The sequence below is a fragment of the Enhydra lutris genome, unplaced genomic scaffold, assembly GCF_002288905.1.
Source record: "Enhydra lutris kenyoni isolate GAN:26980312 unplaced genomic scaffold, ASM228890v2 scaffoldscaffold31, whole genome shotgun sequence".
NCBI classification, from domain to species: Eukaryota; Metazoa; Chordata; class Mammalia; order Carnivora; family Mustelidae; genus Enhydra; species Enhydra lutris.
Window position 1 is genome coordinate 9217420 of NW_019154115.1, and position 25444 is coordinate 9242863.

General features: G+C 38.0%; 1 protein-coding gene across 1 annotated transcript in view; it reads right to left on the bottom strand.

The window, feature by feature from the left end:
* Positions 1 to 2752: 2752 nt before the first annotated feature.
* The window catches only part of LOC111153116 (protogenin), a 115888-nt gene continuing 93196 nt past the window's right edge, over positions 2753 to 25444 (bottom strand). The window contains exons 12-20 of the mRNA XM_022511916.1: positions 18264 to 18359; positions 17399 to 17585; positions 16591 to 16718; positions 15012 to 15182; positions 8904 to 9086; positions 7415 to 7535; positions 5972 to 6137; positions 3646 to 3750; positions 2753 to 3160 (exon numbers count right to left, since the gene is read on the bottom strand). Coding sequence (XP_022367624.1) covers positions 2753 to 3160; positions 3646 to 3750; positions 5972 to 6137; positions 7415 to 7535; positions 8904 to 9086; positions 15012 to 15182; positions 16591 to 16718; positions 17399 to 17585; positions 18264 to 18359 — 1565 coding nt within the window. The remainder of the gene's footprint in view (positions 3161 to 3645; positions 3751 to 5971; positions 6138 to 7414; positions 7536 to 8903; positions 9087 to 15011; positions 15183 to 16590; positions 16719 to 17398; positions 17586 to 18263; positions 18360 to 25444) is intronic.

Below are 25444 nucleotides of genomic sequence, written 5' to 3' on the forward strand. Positions count from 1 at the left end.
AAAGAAGTCTTTGGTGTATACTAAATATCTTATTCAATGAGACCAAAATACTTATCTTTGGTGAAAAGATTTTTTTTTCTCTCCAACAAGTAGTTTCAACAATTTAAAAATACTTTATTCTAATACTGTATATGAGGATTTACTTGCTGAAGAAAAAAAAATTATACTTGAAATTCTTTGGAACTATCTGCTGGTAAAGAAATCATTTTAAATGCTCTGGTAACAATAAGGTAGTTGAAATTACTAGTCTATTTAACTATAATAATCAATATAAACCCTATTATTTTGGGTTAGTAACTACTTATATAAGCTTCAGACCTATAGATGTTTCTAGTTAATTCAATTTTGGGGGGGAAATTAGAGTCAAATTTTTACTTTCTGCTGAAATTTCTTTGGTAACAGGATTATTATGAAAAAAATCTGTATAAGAACAAAATGAAAAGGTGAAAAAGTAAAAATGTACTGGTAAATAATTAGCAAACAGTTATAGCCTAAAGATCTATAATAACTATGGGCCTATTTATAAAAAAAAAAAAAAAAGAAAAAGAAAAAGGAAACAAACAAATACTTTCCTCAAGGACTTTCAGATCATCTTTTTAGGCTTTTAAAATGATTCAAATTCATGCAGTCCTGGACACATCTTCCATAACCATGATGGATGATGTTTCAACTTTAGATTTTATCTGCCTTTTAATGAAAGTTTAAAAAATAAAACAAACTCCTTGTTTTCCTTAATTTTGTATGCTGATAAAAGTTGGCCCCACAAAACTACTTACGAACCAAAAGACACCATACCCTGTCAGTTTGCCCATGCTCGCATGAGGCAGCTTAAAAGTAACAAAATGTTCCCTGAGTACAGGAAAAAAAATAACACTAGAATAACTTTAAAAGGAGGTAGTATAAAACAGGAGCTATAAAGGCAGGAGCAGCATTTTTCCTTGCCTCAGATTGTTCACCTAAAGCTCTGCTTTTTTTGTTTTGCCATGAAGCCCATACTTAGATAACTAAAGGGGGACTTTGAATTTAGTTCACAAGTGGTTGCTGGCACTTAATGTTGGTCTGCTTCTGAACACATCCAGTTTGGCACAAAACTACAGATTAAGAAACAATGAGACAGGCATCATCAGACACGGGGATAGGCAATGACAGAGGTGGGACTAACACCCAGGAACATTCTTTTGATTTTAGAATGCCATTTACATTCTTACTTCCTCACCATCACCCCACCGCACCACACCCCATAAACCAAAGGTTTCAAGGGGAAACCCATGAAGATTCCTTTTAAAATAAGGCTCAGAAGTCATTTCCAAATAATGTGAAGAAATACCAAAAAACATAGGGCCCCTCTCTACACCATGTGTTTAATTCTTTTTCCTTTTTCACTGCTGGGTACCTAGTAGGTAACTGTCTCATGACTGAAAGAAGGTCTATTCTATGTGGCTGAGTAAACAGTTTGCTGATTTCAAACCAGCAAGAGGATTAACTCACTCCTGGAGTTAGCATTCCTCATTCACAGCATTGACACGGAAAGAAGATTATAGAGTACCACATTCTCTTTAAGAATTCAAGAAAATACAAACGAGGTGGTAGAGCTCTGAACACTTATCCCTAAATCAGAACTGCGTGAAAACAAACTAAAACGCTTTGATAAGATACTATACCATCAAAATAGTTATTGATAAAATCCAAGAAACTCTTAAGGCAACTTTCTGTACTCCTGTCCTGAACAATTGCATGAATATTAAAAAGGTATAAGGCAAAGAATTTCATAATACATAATGGAAGGCACTGTTACCATGATAACCTCTAGTTTATTTTATGGTCTACTTGCATTTATCTTTATTCTTAATATTTCATGAAATTTCTTTACCCTTTTTTTTCTTTTTAAAGTCAAGGTGGGATTAAAAAACAAAAAACTCTAACCAATTCTCTTTAAAAATGGAGTTTTGCAACTAACTCTGGAAATGGTGAGGATGCTTTGCAAACTAGACAGTGCAGGCTTTGGCCGACCGTCAGGCAAAGGGGAAGGTAGAAAAGGCACGGCTCTAGGCAGCTGAGGTTTGGGGTACAGCAGGTAAAGCACTCAAGACTCTAATGCCCAAAACAGAAAGGCCCTTGAAGCCACAGTATTCCCTATATGCTACTGAATAGTTCTGTTCTCAAAAGAGACACTCTTTGTTTTGGTCATTCGTTAAAATCAGCAGTCCCACTTTTTCTCTTCTCAGTGGTTCGACAGTCCTCATAGCAGAGGTATGACATTCTCCAAACCATGCAGATGTCATAGTTTTCTTTAAAAAAAAGATCAGAGCTTCAGATAAACATTCTTACTCATATACCTATATGACTCCTTTGATCACACACACTACACATACAGCAATGAAAACAAAATGCTACTAGGAAGTATCATTGGTTACGGAGCGGAGATCAACTATCACAACACACGAGGTAACAAAGTTGTCTTCGGAGTTTGCCATCTGGCAAACTGAGGTAGATAGTCAGCAAAGGGGTTTTCAAAAGTCTTCCCTTTGCTCCAGTGACATATTTTATAATCCAGTCAAGTATGTAGACTGTCTTTTCACATTGCTGACAACGAAACATTCAAAATACGTGTTTAAAAATAAAAAAATGAAAACACATTCAAAAAAAAAGCTGAAATACCCAATAAGACATCAAGATTTCCACAAAAGGCTTTGGCTCCCTGTTCCTTGTCCTTCGAACAGACTTAGAGGTGAGAATACCTGAACATGGCTGTCTAGATTGGAAAATCATTTTTGTCAAAGCGCAGGATGGCAGACGGCGGCTGCAGACCCGAAGAAGTCGTCTGCTCAGCATCCAGCGGCGTGGCTGGGTCTTCACACTTCCTCACAGAGCCATCCCCACCTGAATCACTGCCGGTGAAGGAACTGGAGGTCAGGGGCGTGGTGCTGATGACTGAGGACAGGTGGATCTCATCATTGGACTCATGGGAGAACCTTCCAGAATCCCCAGTCTCATGGCTGCCTTCGCTGTTTGCGGAGTGCTCCGTATCAGCGGCAACAACACCAAAGGGTCTTGGGTAGCTGGCGGTCTGACCTGGGGAGCTGGGGGAGTCTTCATCACTGATCAACACAGTGGTGCCTGGCTGGTAAAAGCACACTGCTTGAGTAAATCTTCTTTGAGGCTAGGCAAAAACACATAAAACACTGTTAGTGATGGCAGGGTGCTCTGGGAAAAATAATAGATAAGGTTTTACATAGCCTATAGATTCTGAGATAGTCATCTGTTCAAGGACATGGGTGAAAGGTCATCATCAGGAAGAGATGATCTAGGTCAGTAGTTCCCTACCCGACTGGTAACACATCAGAATTACTGGGGCAAGTGAAGTGTCCAAAGGCTTCTTCAGTGATTTTTTGATGCTTACTCCTGCCATATCCCTTCCTCCACTGCCACCCATTCCCTGCTGAAAACCACAGCTCTGATTACTTTCCAACTACCACTTCAGTGATCACGCATCATGGCTTTCCACAGAGTTATGCCCCAAATTAATAAAATCATATCCAGACAGAACATGAAAATTAAGGCCTTCATTTACACTTTCCTCTCTTTTTAATTATCATTTCATGATACCATGAGCTGCCAAAAATTTTTCTCATTAAGTTGGGTTACCTGGTCAACTTTTATCTTCTTAGAATCTTGGAAAAATAGCCATTTTTTCTTAGAGTTGTTTTTAATTATAGGACCATAGCTATTAATTATCAGGTCAGTTCCTCCCTGGAGAAATAAAATGTGAAAATAGAAATACTACAGATTTCAGTTTATTATACGTAGTATACAAAATTTTTAAATGTTAAAAAGCCATCGGGGACATTACTATTTCTTCTTTTACACAAGCAGTACCCCCACAAATTCAGGGTATTTGTCAGCGATCAAAAAGATATAATAGATTTAATCTTCAGAGATCTATATGCTGAAGTATTTGGGATGAAGTATAATAATTCCAAAAACTATTTCCAAATGTTACATCAAACAAAAATACATAGGAATATGTATGACAAGGCATTTACAATTATTTGTACATTCATTACATCACTCTTTCAACCTTTCCACATATCTGAAAAACGGGAAGTTTTGGGAAGCGGTTGGGAAGAAAAAACCGTGGGCCTGCACGTGCTCAACAAAATGGCAATAAATGGAGGATCAGCTCTTAGGCTGAGCCAAGGAAACAGAGAGACCTGACTTATCTGCTTAATACAGGTCCCCACTCCAAAAAGGCCTCTTTTCACTTAAGATTCTCTCTCTTTTTTCCCCCATGTCCTCCTCCCCATGCTGCTTCTCCAAATCCTTTCTCATGCCCAAGGTAGTTCCAAGGTAGTAAAAAGAGAACCCCAATGTGCTTTAGTACTTTTTATGCTTATCTGGAAGTTTTAGGTTCCAGTGTTCTAGATTAACTGGAAATAAGTGGAATGGCTTACATTGGTATCAGAAAATAAAAGCTAAATCAAGTTGCAAACAATAAAGACAACAGGAGTAACAAAAATCAAGCCATTATTATTATTTTTTTTAAAGATTTTATTTATTTGACAGAGAGAGAGATCACAAGTAGGCAAAGAGGCAGGCAGAGAGAGAGGAGGAAGCAGGCTCCCTGCTGAGCAGAGAGCCCGATGCAGGGGCTCGATCCCAGAACCCTGAGATCATGACCTGAGCCGAAGGCAGAGGCTTAACCCACTGAGCCACCCAGGCGCCCCAAGTCATTATTATTTAATCATAATATATATATAGTATATTACACTGTACTAGATTTGAGTAGCTTGCACTTGTTAAATATAACTATATTAAATTTAATAGCAGGGGCAACTGGGTGGCTCAGTCGGTTAAGCATCTGTCTTCAACTCAGGTCATAATCCCAGAGTCCTGGGACTGAGCCCTCCATCAGACTCCGTGCTCAGCGGGGAGAGCCGCTTCTCCCTCTGCCTACTGCTCCCCCTGCTTGAGCTAGCTCTCTTGGACAAATAAATTCTTTAAAAAAATTTAGTACCAAAACTGCCTGAAATTTTGTTGTATTTCTGTTATTCTAAATTTTAGGGAAGGGTTGGAGAGGAAGGATTTAGACCAGGATTTGTCAAGCTTCCTCTGTAAAGGGCTAGATAGTAAATATTTTAGATTTTGCAGGCCTCATATGGCCTACATCTCATTTTCTCTTTTATTTTTGTCCTTCAAAGTACCCTTTAAAAAGGTGAGAAATATTCTTAGCTCATATAAAAACAGGCTATGGGCTGGCCTGGGATGGGCTATAGTTTGTGGATACCTCATTTATACCACATTGGTTGCAAGAGCTATTATAATAATGCACACTATCTAATGTTGCAATGTGACCAAAAATAATTTTCATTTGGTGTTCCTAATGCTTATCTCTGTACTATTATTACATATAGTAGGACATGAAGTAACATCATCCAATTACACTTCTTTCTTGTATCCAACTTCCTCAGGCCATAAAAGGAAGGATCTTGAAACATCTATTTAGATAGACCATATTTTTAAAAATATAGTTTATACCTGGAATGTTCTAATGTCCACGGCAGTTAAAAAAAATCAAATGAAGTATGAAAATGGATTAATAAAAAAATTGCCCACTGAGTAAATACAGGGCAATCTAAATTGTAGTAAATATAGACTAATGATCCTCTGTCCTTATCTAAAACATGTTAGCTCTACATAATCCCCTCTAATTGCATTTATGCTATTTTTTCATTTTTTTCCCCTCTATCTCTTTAATCTTTTATTTCTTTATCTTTTATCCATCCCTATCTTTATCTCCCCATATATTTTATGTAAGGAAGGATCTGGGTGAAACTGTTTTGTATTTCCTCAAGTAGAATATGGATGTAATATGTTCAACATACGATTTTTTTAGTAAGCAAATCTCACATATCAAGGGAAGATGAACGGAGGGAAGGATTACACAGCAGATCAGTATCTCAGCTCAGAGTACCTTTGCATCAATGAAGCTGTTCGGCATTATCATTGGCATTAAGGATTCTTCATTTTCTACAACTCCCCCCAGGTTCTTTCCAGCTTCATTTCCACTGGCTAGGGAGGTACTGGTGCGAGATGACGGCTGAGTTCCATTCTGTGCCATCTTGGAAGCAGATGATTTCCTGAAATATTGCAAGCAAAGGAAATCTTCCAATTTTATAGGAGATCTGGACAAATGTACCAAATTTGGCCTATAATCATGACTTTACAAACAGTGAAGTTCTTCAATACTTATTTCTCAAATACCTTTAGAAACTGAGTATTAGATTTTTACCTCAAACTCACTCCCGCAAACTTTTATGATTTGAGGAAACGTCTTTCTTTTAGCCCCAATATTTGCTTACAGAAAATTATTTTTTACACTTACTAAAAACCTTAATATTTACAAAGTACTATTAATTATTACTGTTATTTATTTCACATTTACACAGAAATTATAATTTTAAGATTTACGTGTTCTCTCTCAAGTCTGCCTGAATGTCACACTAACATAACAACTCACTTGCCAGTTAATGATGGCAAATTTACAGTAGCACTTCTGCAAGATTTAAACAACACTAGAACAATGTACATAAATATTTTATTTGTACAGAAAGATTTTATAAAGATATTCTTCAAGTGAGAAACTTGTACAGCAAAACTAAGCCAGTTAAATAAACAAAAAGATGTTAGAATTCTTTAACATAGTATGTTTCCTGAGTATGTTTTTATACACAAGTACCATACAGAAAGAATAAATCTCAATAGTCAATACTAATGCAGGGAGTCTAGTGATAAGGATTATCTGAAAATAGTGTGTTTCTGACCTTGTATTAAATACAGCAAATAACCTTAAAATAAATGAAAGCAAGAGCCAAAATATAAAAGGTCAGAATTAGACAAACTTACTAAATGCTGAGAATTTAGCTGACGTCAAACTACAAATGAGACCGCTTAACAGAGTTTCCAGAGGACAAATCCCTAGTTATCACATTTATTTGAAGCCCATGTCTGGAGAATCCCAAACATATGTCCTATGGAAATAAGGGAGGAGCTCTTGACGGAAGGCTGCTTAGATATGAAAATATTCCAGACAGTAAGAAATCTCTTCAATCAGCGTAAGCATCAGACTAAGTGTGCCATTTTAAGAAAGAAACCAAAGGATATACTTTGTACTTCTCAAAATAAAAAGGAAATGAAGAAACTAGGGCCTCATTTAAGAACATTTTATTGGCACAGTAATTTTTTCAAATGGAAAAGTGAGCACATCTCTATAGCAATTAAGAACTCAAGTAACATTATTTTAAAATGGAAAATCCCAGTTATTCTAGAAGGCACTTGATTTCAATTTGCTTCTCATAGTTACTGTAATTTAAATGTTTTTTTAACCACCTCAGCATGGCTAGCAATGGAAACACACCTGGCTTTACTTCGGTATATCAGGATGAGAACACAGATGAGGATGCAGGTCAAGGCTATGCCAACGCCTACAGCAATGCCAGTCATTGATTTTTGGTCCAGATGGTAGTAGCCTGAATAAACTAGAAACAGAAACACATTAACTCAGTATCAATCACAAAAATAAATGATCCCATTTAAGTCTAAGATAGCTGTTTGCTTTTCTATTATTTTTCTACCTCTCCTGGGAGAATTTTTTACTGTATCTGTGTCTAAGCAGAAAAGACACATATTACTCTTTTTATCAGTGATCCCAAAGATCAGTTATATTCCCATATTGAAGATTCCAAATATGAGTTCTAAATACCATATTATTGTATTAAACATGAACATCAGTTAATAACTTTTAATGCTAAAAGGCACAAAGTACAGATGTTCCTTGAACCAAAGGGCAGCTTTCATGTCATGCTACCTTAAAAGCAGATCTGCATATTAAAGATGAGTTTCCTGTGTCCGTATCTGCATTTACACAGCAGTGCTCCTCTAACTTTAATGTGCACAGGACCACTAGGGGATCTGTTAAAATACAGATTCTGATTCACTATGTCTGGGGTGGGGCCTATGATTTTGCATATCTAACAAGCACTTGGGTAATACTCATGCTGCTCGTCCCCAGACACTCTGAGCAGCAGGTATTTGAGAAGTGACTATGAGCCTTGTTCTCCTTTTCCCATGATAAGGGAGCTGCCACCGCTACCTCACTGCAATGCTTAAACCTGTCTGCCTTGCCTTTCTCTTTCTTTCTCCTTCCCTGTTTCTCTCTTCTCTCAAAACCCCCTACACACACACACACACACACACACACACACATGCACGCACGCACTGAGGCACTGAATGACTATCCTCTGAGGAGCTATAAGCCCTTAATCCTGTTGAGTTCAGCTGGCAATTCCTCCATTTAAAGCTCCCAGGGACCTCTCCCTGAAGAGAAGGAAAGGAAGGGGTCTTGACCTGTACCACGGGGGTGGGTTCTGGCTTCCTTCGGGACAGGACAGTTGCCCTAGAATGAGGGTGGCTCTTTAAAGACACTACTTCCAACTGCTCTTTGGACAGAGAACTTTCTCTCCAGAAAGGCTGTTTTTCTGTGGTTAACAACTCTTAATGAAAACCATGCGCTCTGCTTGAACACCACAACCAGCACTGCTGTTTATTTCCATGGAACCTCCCTGGAAGCCTCCTGCCGTCAGTTTTTGGACCCTGTGGCTCGTCTGTCTGGGAAGAGGAGTAACTGGGACACAGTGGTCTGAAACGGAGCTGATTCGGAGGTAAGTCTGTTTCCCTGTAAAGTGCCAGGAACAGCCTGTAGCCCCACAGCATCCGGACAGCACCGCTGGCGACAATTCAAGAAACCAAGTGCAGGGATGCGTCTGCCGTGGGGAGAGAAGCAGTACAGTGCAGGAGAGCGGAAGGAACACTGATCTAAGAAAGATCAGTGAGGACGGCATACAGACCCTTGGCATCAGCTGAATCCAAACGCTTGGGCCTCTGATTAGATTCAGAGGTTTCCTTTGGAAGGACTGCCAGCTCCACAGAATTTGAAAAGGGTCCTTCTCCCACCTCATTGGATGCGGATATCTTGACAATGTACACGTTTCCTGCCACCAGGTTTTCTAACAGAGCCATGGTTATTGCCCCTATAAATAGATCAATTACTAATTAAGTAAACCTTATCTTTATTCATTCTTTCAAACACACCATCATGACCCTTTATTTAATAAATATTCTTCTGATTATAAAAAGAATACCATGTTCATGGCAGCTGAAAAAAAAAAAGAAATGTTTTAACTACTTATGGTAATCAGTGTGACCAATGATCTTGTTCTTTTTTTTTTTTTTTAAAGATTTTATTTATTTATTTGACAGACAGAGATCACAAGTAGGCAGAGAGGCAGACAGAGAGAGGAGGAAGCAGGCTCCCTGCTGAGCAGAGAGCCCGATGTGGGGCTCGATCCCAGGACCCTGAGATCATGACCCGAGCTGAAGACAGAGGCTTAACCCACTGAGCCACTCAGGCGCCCAATGATCTTGTTCTTAAATCAGAAACAACACAATTATTTTTGAAAGTATGGATATACTTTCAAACAATATACTTTCAAACAATAATGGCCCATCATTATCTAAAATTTCTTGAAAATAAATAGAAAGGAAAATGCCAATGTTCTATAGGAACCTCAGAGTGTTGAAGATCTGGACCTCTGATTAACTACCAAAACTACCACCTGTAATCTGCCCAGAATCTACTTCTCTCCAAAGTCACCATCACCAGAATTTCTATATGATATTTGGTATCAAAGGCATTTTCTCTGTTGGCATGATGGCTAAGAAGGATTCCTATGTGCGTACTGCTATTCCTTGAGGGGTCTTTCTGCTCTTGGTTCTGCCACAGTCCTGAAGTACTTTTCTTACAAAAGAGACTCCCACCCCAGGAATGAACTCTAACGTTAAGAACGCAGGTGTTAACAGAATTCAACCACAAAGTTATTCTGGCATGGACTACATTCATGAGTCGATATTCACAGGGAGCCTAGCTTCCCTCAGGTGACATCATCTCCTTTTTTCCCCGACTCAGAGCATCCTTGCAAGAGCTTTGAAGAACTTACGATAGCTTGTAGCAGTCCCCTCCAGGCCAGACTGGACTATTCTCTTACACTTGCTAGCATATATTTCACTATGCAGTGAAATGTGGGGTAATCTCAGAGCTCAGGTCATGATTCAGAGGCCACCTGGGAGGTCACATGGTATAAGGCATCTCAACCAAGCAGCTACGTGAGGGCTGAACATGGCTTGTTTTCATGTTCTCTGGTTTCAGCTTGGCCTGAAGAGAGTGTGAGCTACTTGAGTACACAGCTGTTAAATAAACAAACTGACCCTCACTTAGAATCAGGAAGAATGTTTGTATAGTTACCATGTTCTCAGACAGGTGAATTATTAAAATCAAAGATGTATTGTGATGTGTTACAGTTAACTAGAAGGAAGAACATTTCAATTTCCTCACAATAGATACATAAATAAACTGAGTTTCCATTTTAGCATAGAATACTTCACATTCAATTTTCAAAAATGCTTGGCAAAAACCAGTCCCTACCTGAAACTGAAAGTCTTTTCATTTTGAAAAGATCTTATTTATTTATTTGAGAAAGAAAGAGTGAGCACAGAGAGGGAGTGAGAGGGAGAAGCAGGATCCCTACTGAGCAGCGAGCCTGACGATGCAGGGCTCCATCCCAGAAGTCCAAGATCATGACCTGAGCCGAAGGCAGAAATCTAACTGATGAGCCAACTAAGGCGCCTCAAAAAATTTCTTAAGTTTTATAAGCAGATGAGTTGTGTGGATGTGTGCAAATGCTCCCCTTCCTTCCACAGTCTTCTTTCACACAAAAAAGGGAAACTAACACTTTGGCTCCTCTATGAGGAAAAAAAAAAGCAGTTCACTCAAAGCAGTTCCCAAACACTAAAGTGATCTGCCTGTCCTTCTATTCACTCAGCATGCTATCTCAATCTCATTTACTGTGTTGATGCCAGCCCCCTGCCTTTCATATGTGTCTGGATCTTCAGCTATTTTAGGAGTTTCAGAAACCAGACAGAACAATAGCCTCAGTGTTGGATCAATGCTGATCAAATGCTGGCATGCTACCAACAAAGTAATTTGTGACTTGGGGCACATTACTGAACTTTAATTTCCTCATGGGGGCAATAATTCCCACCTCATATAGTTATTAGAAAGGATTAAATAAACTACCATTGGCAAGTCTCCGACATAAGTATATATACTCAATGAAAGTGAGTCTTCCTCCTCACCTCTGACTCTCCCTTCTTCCTCTTCTGAAGGACAGAAATTTTTTTCACATTTGAACAGCTTAAGGTGGCTGACATAATGCTTGGACAAGATAATTCTCAGGAAATGCCAACTGAACTTATATTAAAATATGAGCTATCTGTCACCAAAGGAGTGTTCATTGAGGATAAAAAAGCACAGGGTTAAGATTCTGAGGTTGGAGAAGTGCTCCAGAATGTGGTCTTAGAATTCATTTCTGTCTACATTCTGGAAGTGATTGTTTTCCAGTTCCAAAGTCTTGAAAATCATCCACTTAGTTATACCACTAGAATACCTTTCCATACCTCTCCCATGAACTTAACACTCCCACTGCTTAATCAACCTCTCTACTTGGATATCTAGGACACATCTCAAATTTAACATGTTAAAAACTAAACCTTCGATTTCCCCCGTCAATTCAGCTTTTTTTTCCCCCTTATACTTCTCATCAATCTGCAGCAAACCTTGTAGGCCATTCTTTCAAATTGTGTTCTACTAGCTTCTTTTACCTTCCTTGTTATCACTCTTGTCCAAATGCCCACTAACTCTCATGTGGACACCTGTATATTCAGTGGTCTCTCAACTTCTACACTTACCAACTTATAATCAATTTTTCAGGTAGTTGATAAAGTAATCCTCTTAAAATGTAAATCTGATCAAAAGTCTCCAGTGTCTTTCATCTCTCTTAGAATACAATCTGTGGTCTAAAAACTCTGTCCTTGGTTTCCTTCCCACTGATTTCCTACTGTTTGTACTTACCTTCACTCTAGCCTCCCTGGCCTTCTTGTTGTTCCTCTAACATGCAAGCATACTTCCGTTTCAGGGCCTCTGCACATCCTCCAATATTCACATGGCTCTATTTAGATGTCATTTCTTCCAAGAGGGCTTAACTTTACTACCTCCATCACTCTGTCTCTCACCACCCCACCCCCCAGCCTTCTTAATATCACTTATAACACTACCTGAATATCTACATGTTTGTATATTACTGGTGATACAAGCATCAATGGGGAAGGAACATTGTTTTGTTCACTGTGGTACTGCCAATGCCTAGAAAAAAGCCTGGCACACAGTAATCACTCAATCATTCATTTAATGAATGAGTGTGTTCCTACTATTGGTATTCTGATTTACCTGGCGAATGTTGAGTTAAATTCCTTTACTGAAGGACTTTAATATCCAATGTAAATCTCTAATAGGAGGAAATGGCATATTTATTTAGGCTAAGTTTAGTCATATCACTTTTTTTTTTTTAAAGGAGCGTCTTTACAACTGTGGGAAACTCATGCTATGAGGACCAGAGTTCAGGAATTGCTGTAGTATACAGGGCATGAATGTATATAGTGCCTTTTAGATTTTAAAATAATTGGCTAGTTTGTGCTAATTTACTACATATCAGGAAGGTAAAGACTGTTAATTTCTGATTCACTTCAAATTACATACAAGTATAATTTCATGTCACATCACTGCTCAACCATTTTAACCACGCATGCTTTTAGACACAGATACCATCTGGTCATCAGGAACATTTTTAAAATGCTTTACCTTATTCCATTTGGCAATAAATATGTAAATTAATTATACACATAAATATGTGTTAGCAAAACATGTATAGAAGATTAGTAGATACATAGAAAAGAAATACTGATATTCTCCCTCTTCTTCTTTCCTCATCTTTTTCTACACTTTTACCTTTTCCAAAAGTTGCCATAATTAGACATTAAAGACCATTTTACATTTTATTTTTTTCTTTAAATGCCATGATGTATTTTTTTGCTTTTGGTTTAAAAGTGAGTGACTCAAGGGGCACCTGTCTTGTTCATTTGGGGTTTTGACTTTGGGGTTTGATTTTGGGGTTGTGAGTTCAAGCTCCACACTGGGTGTAGAGATTACTTAGACATAAAATCTTAAAAATAAAAATAAATGTGGGTGACTCAAATCCTTTATGTTTTTTATTCTCAAAAAAAAAAAAAAAAAAACAACAAAACCTCAACTATTTTTACCTATATCGGTCACTTTGTCCTCTATGAAGTACTAGCATTAGCCATAAAAAAGGACACATACAAGATGGTATAGTTTTTGGCTGAGAATTTTTCTTAAAATCACAAAAGTAGGATAATAACAAAAATAGATTTTTTTTCCCCTTTCATGCATGATGACATAGGTAGAAATTCTTATAGGGGTGTAAAAACCTGCAATTACAATCCATTTCATTACTGGGTCATCAATGAGGCAAAATGATGTTTTCTGAGCCTTGTCTGAAACTGACAAATGAATGTATTAAAAGGAACCAAAACAAAATACTGTTTCTTTTTAGGCAGGTACAAATGAAGAGCTAAAGGGAAGAAGCGCTCATGTGATAAATCAGGTTAGTCGGGGTCAAAGGTGTCAATAAATCATTTTGGAATTAACTAAAAGTGAATTGTACATTTTAAGAATATTGTGGTAGTCTGTAAGACTAATAGTTGCAAATAAATCATACTTCCATCTATCCACACCCCTGGGCAGTCCTCTCCCACACTAACTCTGGGTTTCCCTACCTGATTTGCTTTGCCCAGGGGGACATCAGCAAAGTGATACAAGCAGAGGCTTGCAAAGCTTTGTATGTGCAACCTCTCCCTGTCTTCCTGACATTGGAACTCACTCTTGCTGTTTTTGAGCTACTCACACTCTGCTGAAACCATGAGATGATTTTAGTCTCATGAGTGACCTCAGGAGAGACAAAGAGAAGTGTCCAGCTGACCCCAGTCCAAAGTGCTGACTCACAGCACTGTGAGAAAATACCACGGCTAATTTTTAAAGTGGTTTGTTAGGTAACAATAGGTAAATGATACAAATATAAAATTGTATTGCTGGCAAGTACTTATTACTTTCAAGTCTGTTCAGTGACTAAGAAAGCATTACTTGGTAGAGATTCTGCATAATAAAAAACATGAATATAGGACTATTAAAATTCCAACAAAAGTCACCATGTGTTTTACAACTGCATAGAGAGTTTTATATTATGTTCATATCTTTAAAGTTCATCCTAATGAGGTAAATATTCCTTTTAAAAGGTGAACTATAGGTACAAATGTCTAGTGCTGTAAAAGTGTTTAGAATATGTAGGTGGCCAAAAAATTACCCTCTTGAAATCCTTCTAAAGCTTTTAATTGCTTAGCAAACTGTTCTTTTCCCAGCATGCATGTTTGAAGTAAGTACTTAAGTGGGACCCTGATACTCAAGTGGGCCAATTTATTTGTATGTGGACCATTTTAGTGCAAAAGTCTGCTCCCTCAAAGCAGATCTTCATCCAGCATTTGCTACTCCACTACAAGACACAGCACCATGGAAATCTAGTAGTCATCTATAACAATTCTTCTTTTCTTGCTTTCTTTCTTTCTCTACTTAAGCTACTATCATTTGACCATCCTCTTCTTTCCATCTCAATCCTCAATATCCTAATCCAGGCCTATAGTTCTGGGCCACTACAGTCACTTCTGAGATTCTACATTATTCTGACCCATCCCTCCTGCACCAAACCCATTCCAGTCACAATAGTCAAGAGTGATCTTCCTGGAATGTGAATCAGATGCTCATGCTTAAAATATGGTGACGGTTTCCCAATGCGTTGCTAGTAAAACCCAAATCCTTTATAATTTGTTACTTCCTAAATTCAAAACAAACTCTAGATCCTTCTTTCTGTTTGTTTCCTTATCATCAGTAATCTTACTTTTCATCCTCTTGGATACTTTATGCTCATATTTACCTTCTCGGTGTAGGACCTGCCACTCTCCTGCAATCCAGGCCTTCCTGGAAGCGTACAAGATGGTGTAGCGTGTCACCACGGTCTCTGGGCCATCAGGTGGTTTCCAAGAAACCAGAGCAGTGTCATCTTCTATCAACGTCACTTTTACTCCAACTGGTGGGCCTGCCGGTGCTGCGCACACATGGAGGAAATACTGTGTTACCAGGATTAAGCGGTGATAAACACTCAAATACCTGGCTAATAGACTGAAAACTCAGGGAAAAGAGTGTGAAAAACTAGAAACCACTATCAAAACATCTCAGAATCACAGCTTTTACAGATCATTAATGGTAAGAGTAAAACACTATTTTTTCTTCTTTTTCTGAGAGCTAATTTCATTTTTATAATGTTTAAAACATAAAAAGGGGGGGTGGTAGATTCCTGGATGGAGAATTACTAAGTCAAATTGTGTAAGAATTCCTAGAGCTTTTGGTAATTGTTTTGCCAACCTGATAACTGGAAAGGTTTACAATTCCACAAGGAACACCACCATTAGGTATTGAATCTAAACTACATTTCTTACTAAAACATACAGAATATATATTTCACCTGATCTAGGAAGCCACTGAAGAAAATACTTCTGAGACCAAAACATTTAGTTATTCTCCAAAAAGTTGTGAATCAGTGAGTTCACAGGAGAGATCTTAGACGAAGTCTTTATATCTGTGAAAACAGTCAAGTCTTGGGATTTTAGCTGACCACATGTTTAGTAGGGGCTAAAAGTGCAAAGAGCTGGGTTTTGGCACCACATCAAATACGGAACATAGCCAAAACCACAGCCAAGAGGCCCTATGCTTGCTGAAGTCAGTGTCTTTCCTTTGCTCTCTCTCAGCATAATTAGACTAGAGCTGCGAGGGTCCTTACATAGATCATCTACCTCTTCACCCTCATTCTAGAGAAAAGAAATGCACGTCCACAGACATGAAATACCTTAGTGAGTAGCACAGTAGCACAGAGAAGCTCCAGAAAGGGTGCTCGATCAGATACCCCAACCACCACACTGCACAGCCTCAAGCCACCACACACATTACTTTTAACGTGGGCTCCCAACATCATTAAATACACTATTCACTTACTTCCATTTTAAGTTACGTGGGTACAGTTTTGAACAGCACACCTGATTTCAGAAAATGTAGTGGTTCCCCAAAGAGACATTAAATTTAAGCCTACTGGCTTATGTAATATATAAAGTGAGAGGAATAAACATTTACTATAATAAAAGAAAATACATTTCAAAAGTTAAAAAACAAAACAAATGCATACATGTCAATCAGTGTAGTAACTAGGTAGTACCTTCTTTAACGTGACATTTCTATTTTTTTTAAGATTTTGTTTATTTATTTGAGAGAGAGAGAATGAGCAGGTAGAGAGACAGAGGGAGAGAAAGAAGCTGACACCCTGCTGAGCAGAGAGCCTGACACAGGGTTCAATCCCAGGACCCTGAGCCAAAGGGAGATGCTCAACCGCTCAACCGACTGAGCCACCAGGTGCTCTTAAAGGGACATATCTATTTTTTAAACATTTAGATAAATGCGTGTACCTTCTGGAAGTGTTGAATGGTAGACAACGGGGCTCCAGGGGCTGGAAAGCTGGTCCACATGCAGTCGTACAGCAAATTCATATTTGGTGTTTGGTTCTAGACCTTGAACCAACATGTGAGTTTCTGATCTATAAAGTAAGTAACAAAGTTGTTAATGCTGGTAGTACATTGTTTCTAAAAGATTATCAGTATTTCCAGTCAATTCAGGTAAGTATCCTGTTATTATTACCTCATTTTCTTTAAAAACAATTTTTTAGACTAAAAAAATTTCCTCTTTAAAATACAATATTTGGTATTATCCTATAGAAATTAGCCTACAAATTGCATCTCTGAAACTATGAAATAGTTTAGAATAGCAGTTTGGAAATATCCCAATACAAAGGGATTTCCTCAAAGATACTGAAGATCATATCATTCTTTTAAACCATAATGATGGGCATTTTTCTAACTATATCCAAAAAAACAGAATAAGCTTTATTTTTTGATGCCAGCATGAAAGTGGTCTTTTATTTTTTCCTTTAAACATGCTAAGTTTAGCCAGTTGGAAGTAATAATACCTTCTTGCCTAATCTTGTTGCATGAGGCTGAGGAACCAAAAAAAAAATATTAATTTATAGAAACTGAATGTCAGAAGATATAGTTTTCAGAACTGAATATGGCAAAGATGCAAAACTCCCAGCCATTTTTAAGTAAGGTAAGTCCCGAAACATGTTCTCATAGCTAAATGTCACGCTGGCCCAAGATGGTAAGAAATAAGTGCGAGTGGGCAAAAGAACAAAGAAAACCACCATTAACAGAAGCTACATACGTTTGAAGGTATAGAACCAAAGAAGCATTCTGCAGGCCGACAGGGTTACAGCGGATGGTGTAGTTAATTATTTGTGCAGTGGTGAACGCAGGCCTCCTCCAGTGCAGGAAGATGGAAGATGAGGTGTTAGCCTTCGCATAGAGATGGTGGGGTGGTGGTGGAGGGGGAACCATGCGATCACGAACAGCTATTGAAAAAGACAATGTTAATTTACTGCACCGCATATTACTATAGAAAGTGGTAAAATGATAAAATCACAATTCCCCACCCTACTAGTTGACTTGAGGTCCTTTTTTCATTAAAGAGGTTCATGGATACATTTAGAGATGTATATCATTCAATTCTGAGCAATTCTTCCATACATTAGGTAAGGAATCAAATATTAATACTTAGGTTATAAAAGAGAAGCACCAAGAAGACAGACTACTAAACCAAGACATTCAGAAGGCCAGCAATGGACTTAAAACTAAACTGACACCCTCTTCAGTAGCAATAAAACCAAACAGGTCTTAGCACCAGTAAAACTGAATAGTAATTGGAAGGAAATAAATAGCCTCAAGATTAGAGCAGATAGGTATTCAGGGTTATTTTTCCCAGTTAAATTTCTGAAGGTCTTTTGTTTGCAAAAGTAAAATAGGTTCTTATAATTAAATATACCTCACTTAAATATTTATTCTGAGCATGTACTTGTTCAAAATAATTATGTTAGGTGCCATGGAAGATAGAAAAGCACCAAGGATTCCAAGGAGTAATGAGACTTAAATTTTAAGTCTTAAATTAAATTAAATTAAATTAAAAAAAGGAAGAGAAGAACAAGGCCTGTGCACCATACAGAGTGAAACGTGCTGCATTAGCCCTTACTTACACACGCATCCCGGAGTGCTGACTGTCTGATCTGCCTGATAGCCATCTTCTATGTTGTTGTAAGCCAGAAGCCTCACGTGGTACTTTCTTCTGGGGTCTATAAAGAAACTGACAGGTAATAATTTGGTCCAGGCCTCTAGATATCAGCCCTCCAGAGCCTTTGCAGAGTTTGGTTTAAAAATATTCTGCATAGGGACGCCTGGGTGGCTCAGTTGGTTAAGCAGCTGCCTTCGGCTCAGGTCATGATCCCAACGTCCTGGGATCGAGTCCCACATCGGGCTCCTTGCTCATCAGGGAGCCTGCTTCTCCCTCTGCCTCTGCCTGCCATTCTGTCTGCCTGTGCTTGCTCTCTCTCCCTCTCTCTCTCTCTGACAAATAAATAAAATCTTAAAAAAAAAAAAAAATATTCTGCATACATAACAGTTTAAAGTAAAATGAGATTTTTTTTTTTCCTTTTCCTATCCTACATAGTGACTCAGCAATGCACTTTCGTGTGACATTGCTACTGTGACTATCTACCAATTACTTACAATTTTACTTAACCTCTCTTCAAACAATAACATTAACACCAATACTCTCCGTCCTCCTCCTCAACTGACCAGAGATAGATTCTTGATCCTAAAAGCCTTGGGGGCTGCCTGAGGGATCACTTCTAAGACACTACACTACATAGAAATTTTTTGTTTAGTTACCAGGGGGTTAGCTACCTTAAGGGAAATCAAAGTGAACTTATTTTCCCCCTCAAAGATAAAGATAATTATGACTGTCATCCTTCAGTAACTTTAAAAAGTTTTACAACCATGTGTTATTTAAGTTTATTTCTATGTGTACCCTTTCCATTAACCCATTTTCAGGCCAAAGCTAAATTCACCAAGAAAGAGGAGCTGGAGCTCCCTCTACTGGTGCTCATTAACTGTCAAAATAGGAAACCCAAAGTCCCTTGGATATATACAAAAATTTTTCAGTTTTTTGAGGAAATAAAGTTATACATTTTATTTTATTTTTGAAAATATTTTATTTATTTATTTGACACAGAGAGATTGAGCACAGGTGGTTTGAATAGCAGACAGAGGGAGAGGGAGAAGCAGGCTCCCCGCTGAGTAGGAAGTCCTATGTGGCGCTCTATCCCAGGACCCTGGGATCATGACCTGAACTGAAGGCAGACGCTTAACCCACTGAGCCACCCAGGCACCCCTAGTTATAAATTTTAAATGACATGTTTTAGGACATATTTTGAGAAGTTTAATGATATAAATACATTTAAATATAACTATTTATGATAACATTTAATTATCGAGTACTTGCTTGGGACAAAAATAAATACTCTTGAGAAATAATGTATTTCCCCCCCAAGCTTTGCTGAGGTATAGTTGATGAACATATATTTACGGTATATGAGATGATGTTTGACACATGTGTACATTGTGAGGTGATCTCTACAATCAAGCTAACAAACACATCCTATCATCTCACACAGTAACCATTTTTGTGTGGGTATGTGCTTGAAGACAAGATCTCAGTAAATCTCAAGTTTATAATACAGTATCAATGAGTATCATCACCATGCTGTCCATCAGATCTCCAGAACTTATTTATCTTGCATAAGTACAACCTTGCACCCATGAGCAACACTTCCTCATATCCTCCATCCCTGAAGCCCCTGGCAACCACTGTTCTACTCTCTGCTTCTCTGGGTTCATCTATTTTGGATCCCATACATTACTGAAATCATGCAGTAACTGTCTTTCTGCATCTGGCTTATTTCACTTAGCATAACATCGTCTAGGCTCATTCACATTGTGCAAAGTCTGAATTGCCTTACTTATTAAAGGCTGAATAATATTCCATCGTGTGTATACGCCATATTTTCTTTGTCCATTCACCCAGCAGCAGACATTTAGGTTGTTTTTATATCTTGGATATTACAAATAATGCTGCAATGAACATGGGTGCAGTTATCTCTTCAAGATACTGGTTTCATTACTTTTTGATACATAAACAGAAGTGGGACTGCTGGATCATATGGTATATTTCTAACTTTAATATATTTCTATATTACATTTCTCTAAATAATAATAAACATGTAAATAGATCCAGTACTTCATAAGGGAAAAAAATCCTTGAAAGATAGATCCAATGTGCAAAAAACTTAGAATAAAAGGATAAAAATAATTCTAGAGTGAATTTAAACATTTAAAAATCCAAAAATAAGGGTGTGCCTGGCTGGTTTAGTTGGGGGAAACATGCAACTCTTGATCTCAGGGTTGTGAGTTCAAGCCCCACATTGGATGTAGAAATTGCTTAAAGTAAATAAACTTTAAAAACAATAATAAATTTTAAAAATTCAAAAATAAAATATGAAGTTTGTTAAAGTTTCCAAAATAATTTTAAGAGTCTGCATATTTTAAAAACTGATATATTCTATTATTTAATATTAAAATGCATTAAAAGTATGTCCTAAAATACAAATTTTTTATTTGTTTTAACGAATTTCTATTCATTTTAACAAAATTAAAATCATAAGAAGAAAAAAATTTATACAACTTAGGACATTTCTATACTTTTTAGATAGGAATTAGGAAGGCTAATATTCAATTATACTATAGAAAATGATATATGAGTAACACAAAATTCTATCAATGTTCTTCCCATTCTATAAACGGTGGTACCACAGTGTTAAGTAGCATGTCTAGTGTTATATGAAACTAAACCAAGGACTTGCTGATATTTCTATCACATGTGCTTTTGTTACAGTAGGTAACTTTGTCTCTTTATAATGAATTCTAAAACAGAAATATTTTTAAACGTTTTATAAAATAACTACAGAAAACAAACACAGAAATACATTTGGACTTCATTACTCAGATGATTTCCAACAGTAAGCACTGAAATTCTAAGATTCAAGGACTTCTGTTCAGATTAACAGCAACCTAATTTGAATCTGTGTTCATCTTTCTTCCCTCTTAACATATTGCTGAACTCATGAGACAACTGAATCCTGAGTGCTATCTTACAAATACTCCCTCTGAATGGGTACAAATGGAATTCATTTGGCTCTCTGCCGTTGAGTTCTTCAAATGTATGTCTCTACTCAATCAGAAACTTATCTTTAGGAAAGCCTACTGAGTGTGGGGCATTGCGCCAGGAATCAGGAAATACAGAAAAAGAGGGATGAGACAGAGTTTGTCCCAAGTAGCTCGCATTGTCAGAGAGCCAGACACGGATACAGCCACTCTCACCGAAAGCAGATTTTGATGATGTTATGAGTATGGGTGGAAAGATTAATCTTTTTTTCCACTGTGCAAACAATCAATTAACACTTCATGAATATTTCTCTGGAATGGTTCTTTATTTTTAGTCCTAAAATTGATTCTTCATTTTCCCTTCATCTTTGAAAAATGAGCTGCTTACATTAAATTTTAAACCCCAAATCAACCTTTTCTGGTTGACGAGAAGCAACGTATGTGTCCTGAGACAATGAGAGAAGAGCACACTTAGCCCTTGTACAACCCACTCAGCTTGGTAACAGCCCAGCTTTTCTGGTGCCCATCTGGATATCATCCAAGTCGCCGGAGCAACGACCTCCCAGGCTGGGCTCCTTTGCCTGCGAGTTTCTATGAGGTCAGGAAAAGGCAAACCACCAGGCTGGCAAATCAAATATATCAGGTGTATGAGCTTCCTTTCTATCCATACACAAAAAGTACAACAAGGGTCAGCATAATTTTTAAAACCATTTTAGTGGGAAAAAATAAAGGAGAGGGAAAGCCCATTTGACGTTCACATGTGATCGACTATGCTCTTCAAAGAATCTTATGCCAGGTTGGGGGCCAAGCTGAGTAGTGGGCCATGAGCATTTACCATGTGCTCCTTTCAGGCTCCAAGAAATAGGACTCCAGCCTCAAAATCTAGTGACATTATTTTGGTTGGTTAATCCAGAGACCTCAGAACAATAAGGCTCATGTTCATGCATCAATTTGTTAGAGATGTGATGTCATGGACCCAGGGGACCAGAGGCCTGGACTAACGTTAAGAGGAGCACTATCAGACGGCAAGAGTTATCAGCTAAGAAAGAAAACAAGCTATACAATTAACAAAATTAAAGATACAGAGTAAGAAATCAGAGTTTAGGACCAACATATTCAATATAGTTAAATGCACAGATAATGTACCTTAGCATAAGAGCACAAGTCCTAAAACTCTGGAGTTCTGAGAAAACCCTTCAATGCATAAAGGATAAAGCAGAGACCCAGCCTCAGCACTGTGAAATGCTACAGGGAGCCTGTACATATAGTTTCCAAGGCCTGCTAACAGCCCTTCTTGAGTCAAGGACTGCCACGTCTGTGGTGCTTTGTTACATGAGACTCAGCAGACTTAGGCAATGCGGTTTATGGGGAAAACAGCAGAGTCAGGAAAAGCAGCCACAAAGAATTGTTCAGGCCTTCCCAAAACCCAGTGAGGGAAAAAGGAAAAATAAAAAGAGGTGAGAGAGTTGGTCCCATTTCCTTCCAAACTCAACACAAGGAGCATAAAAATCACTCACTGGGGCTAATTCTTAAAGGTCTCAGGAGTGATGGCTCTACTAGGTAGTATTTGCCTTTATGGTTAAACTTAAAGATTTAGCAATATATAAAGATGGAAGGCCAGGAAAGTAAGCTCAAATTAATTTAACACAAACTCCAGTGAGTGTCAGCTTAGGTTACCATAACTGGTCCCAGCCAAATTAACCCGTACCTTTATTATGGAGTCAACCTTTGGCCAAAAAATGAAGATCTCCTTCCTCAAACACTGCTATGGTAGCACTCCTTCTCTTTTCTCCTCCGCTCTAGGATTTGCCTCACCTTCTTTCCTTTCTGATTCATTCTCATCACTAACTTTTCCACTTGACTTTGTTTCACATGAGGAGAAATCAAAACTAGAAGTCTGACTGGCCAAGAAAGAGTATACAGGTATCCAATAACATTTACCAAATGCCTACTGAAAGTCAGACACTATATGAAGATTCAGCAATTAGAAAGCCGTTACTGTTGGGGATGCCTGGATGGCTCAGCTGGAAGACCGTATGACTCTTGATCTCGGGATTGTGAGTTTGAGCCCCATGCTGAGTGCAGACATTACTTAAATTTTTTAAAAAAATGAAATAAAAATTTAAAAAAAGAAAGCCGTAACTTGTGCTTTTAATTTCAATCTACCAGAGTACAGACTGATAAATGAATATTCTGTAAATATTATTTACTAAACGTATAGCCTTGAGAGCATATTTTTTTAGTTTTCTAAGCCTGGCTTATTTTCATTTGGAAAATAGATAAATAATCCCTGACAGGGATTTTAAGAGTATTAAATGAAAGCATGGCTATTAAGGAATTTGTATAGTTCCTATAATTAGTAGAGATACAGTATTATTATTGTTGTTATTATAATGAGCAAAGTTGCTCAGGAGAACAGAAAGGGTACTACCAAAAATACTGTACACTTAAATTTGGAATCATGGCAAAAATACCATCAAGGATGTTCATTCATACAAGCAAGGTCTGGAATTCAGAATGTCAGTAAGTGAGCTGTTGGCAAATACTAAAGCTGAGCTCTAATTGCTCTCTGTCCTCATTAATGTTCCTTGGTTTGTGGAGCAGGCAAAGGCTCTCAAGTGTGTGTCTGCCTTGTATTCATGCTTGAAGGAGCCATGTTCTGTATTTTATGGCCACTAAGAATGCTTGCTGTTTTGGCAACCATGTCACATGGTGTATAATCCTCTCAGCTTCAAATCCACCTTCGCCCACATCTTCCATGTTCATTTAATAATCTCTCATCTGCTAACAAACTCGCTGATGATATGTAAGTTTTAGAAAACAACATAACAGATTTCTTCCCTAATGAAAGAACAGTAGATTGTTTCATGAAATGGAAATATGGAAGTTTGAGAGCTAGCATTAGCAAGAGCAAGCAGATGGAGACAACAAATTCATTCACTCTGTTAATTACATCCAGTTTTAACAATTCAGTATTTAGGGGCACCTGGGTGGCTCAGTGGGTTAAGCCGCTGCCTTCGGTTCAGGTCAAGATCTCAAGGTCCTGGGATCGAGTCCCGCATCGGGCTCTCTGCTCAGCAGGGAGCCTGCTTCCCTCTCTCTCTCTCTGCCTGCCTCTCTGCCTACTTGTGATCTGTCCCTGTCAAATAAATAAATAAAATCTTTAAAAAAAAAAAAACAATTCAGTATTTATTACCCTCAATGACTGCAATGAGAACAAGAAAAAAGTTCAATAAAATCAGATTCTCTATAATGCAAAGGTCTTTTAAAGATTATTGATCAAGGACCTAAATTCCTTTCTAAAAGCACCTGCTTTAACAACAATAGTGAATTAACTGTATCTTTATACATCCTAAGTAACCTACAAAAAACTTTGGTATAATATACCTAATTTTCTTTGTAACATGTTCCCAAAGACCACAAAACAGCAGAAACCCCAGGTCTTCCAGGGTTTCATCCCAGTAACTTGCACTTCTCTTCTCTACCACTAGATGGCATGTGTGTGCCTGTACGGAGAGTGATGGCCCCACTCATCCATCTACTGAAGGTGACGTAAGGCGATTTTTTAAGTTTCGTCAAAAGAAGGGCTGCATGAAATGCAAAGCAGTGAAAAGAAGAAGGGTGCCTTGAATCAGTATTTGTCACATATATAAATATTTCCCATGGAGTTTAAAAACTCTGTGAGCTAGATCATTGCTCTTGTCCCCTGACCTCTACGGAGAAGAAGGCTGAGACAAACAAAAGACAACTTTCCTAATGACTCAGCACTACTTGGAAGCTACAAGACAGTCTAGCACAACAGCGAATGTCTCAGATGCCAGGCCCAGGCTTCCTGGATTCTAATCCAGCGAGGTCATTACTGTGCAACCTGCAGAAGTTATTTTCGCCCTCCGTACCTTTGTTAAAACCACCTGTAAGATGGGTAATGATGATGATAACAATCTACCTCTCAAGGGTGTTAGGAAGAAGAAATGAATTAATCCACACAAAGTATCTCCGAGAGTACCATTCTGTAACAATAATATACCAATAAGAATACCTTTAGTAATGAAATAATTACTAGCAGCATCACATGACCCCTGATCCCTGCTCCCTCTCAGGCAGAAGAGCAGGCTGGAATGGTGACTAAAGGATAGACTCTGGAACCAGACTACTTGGG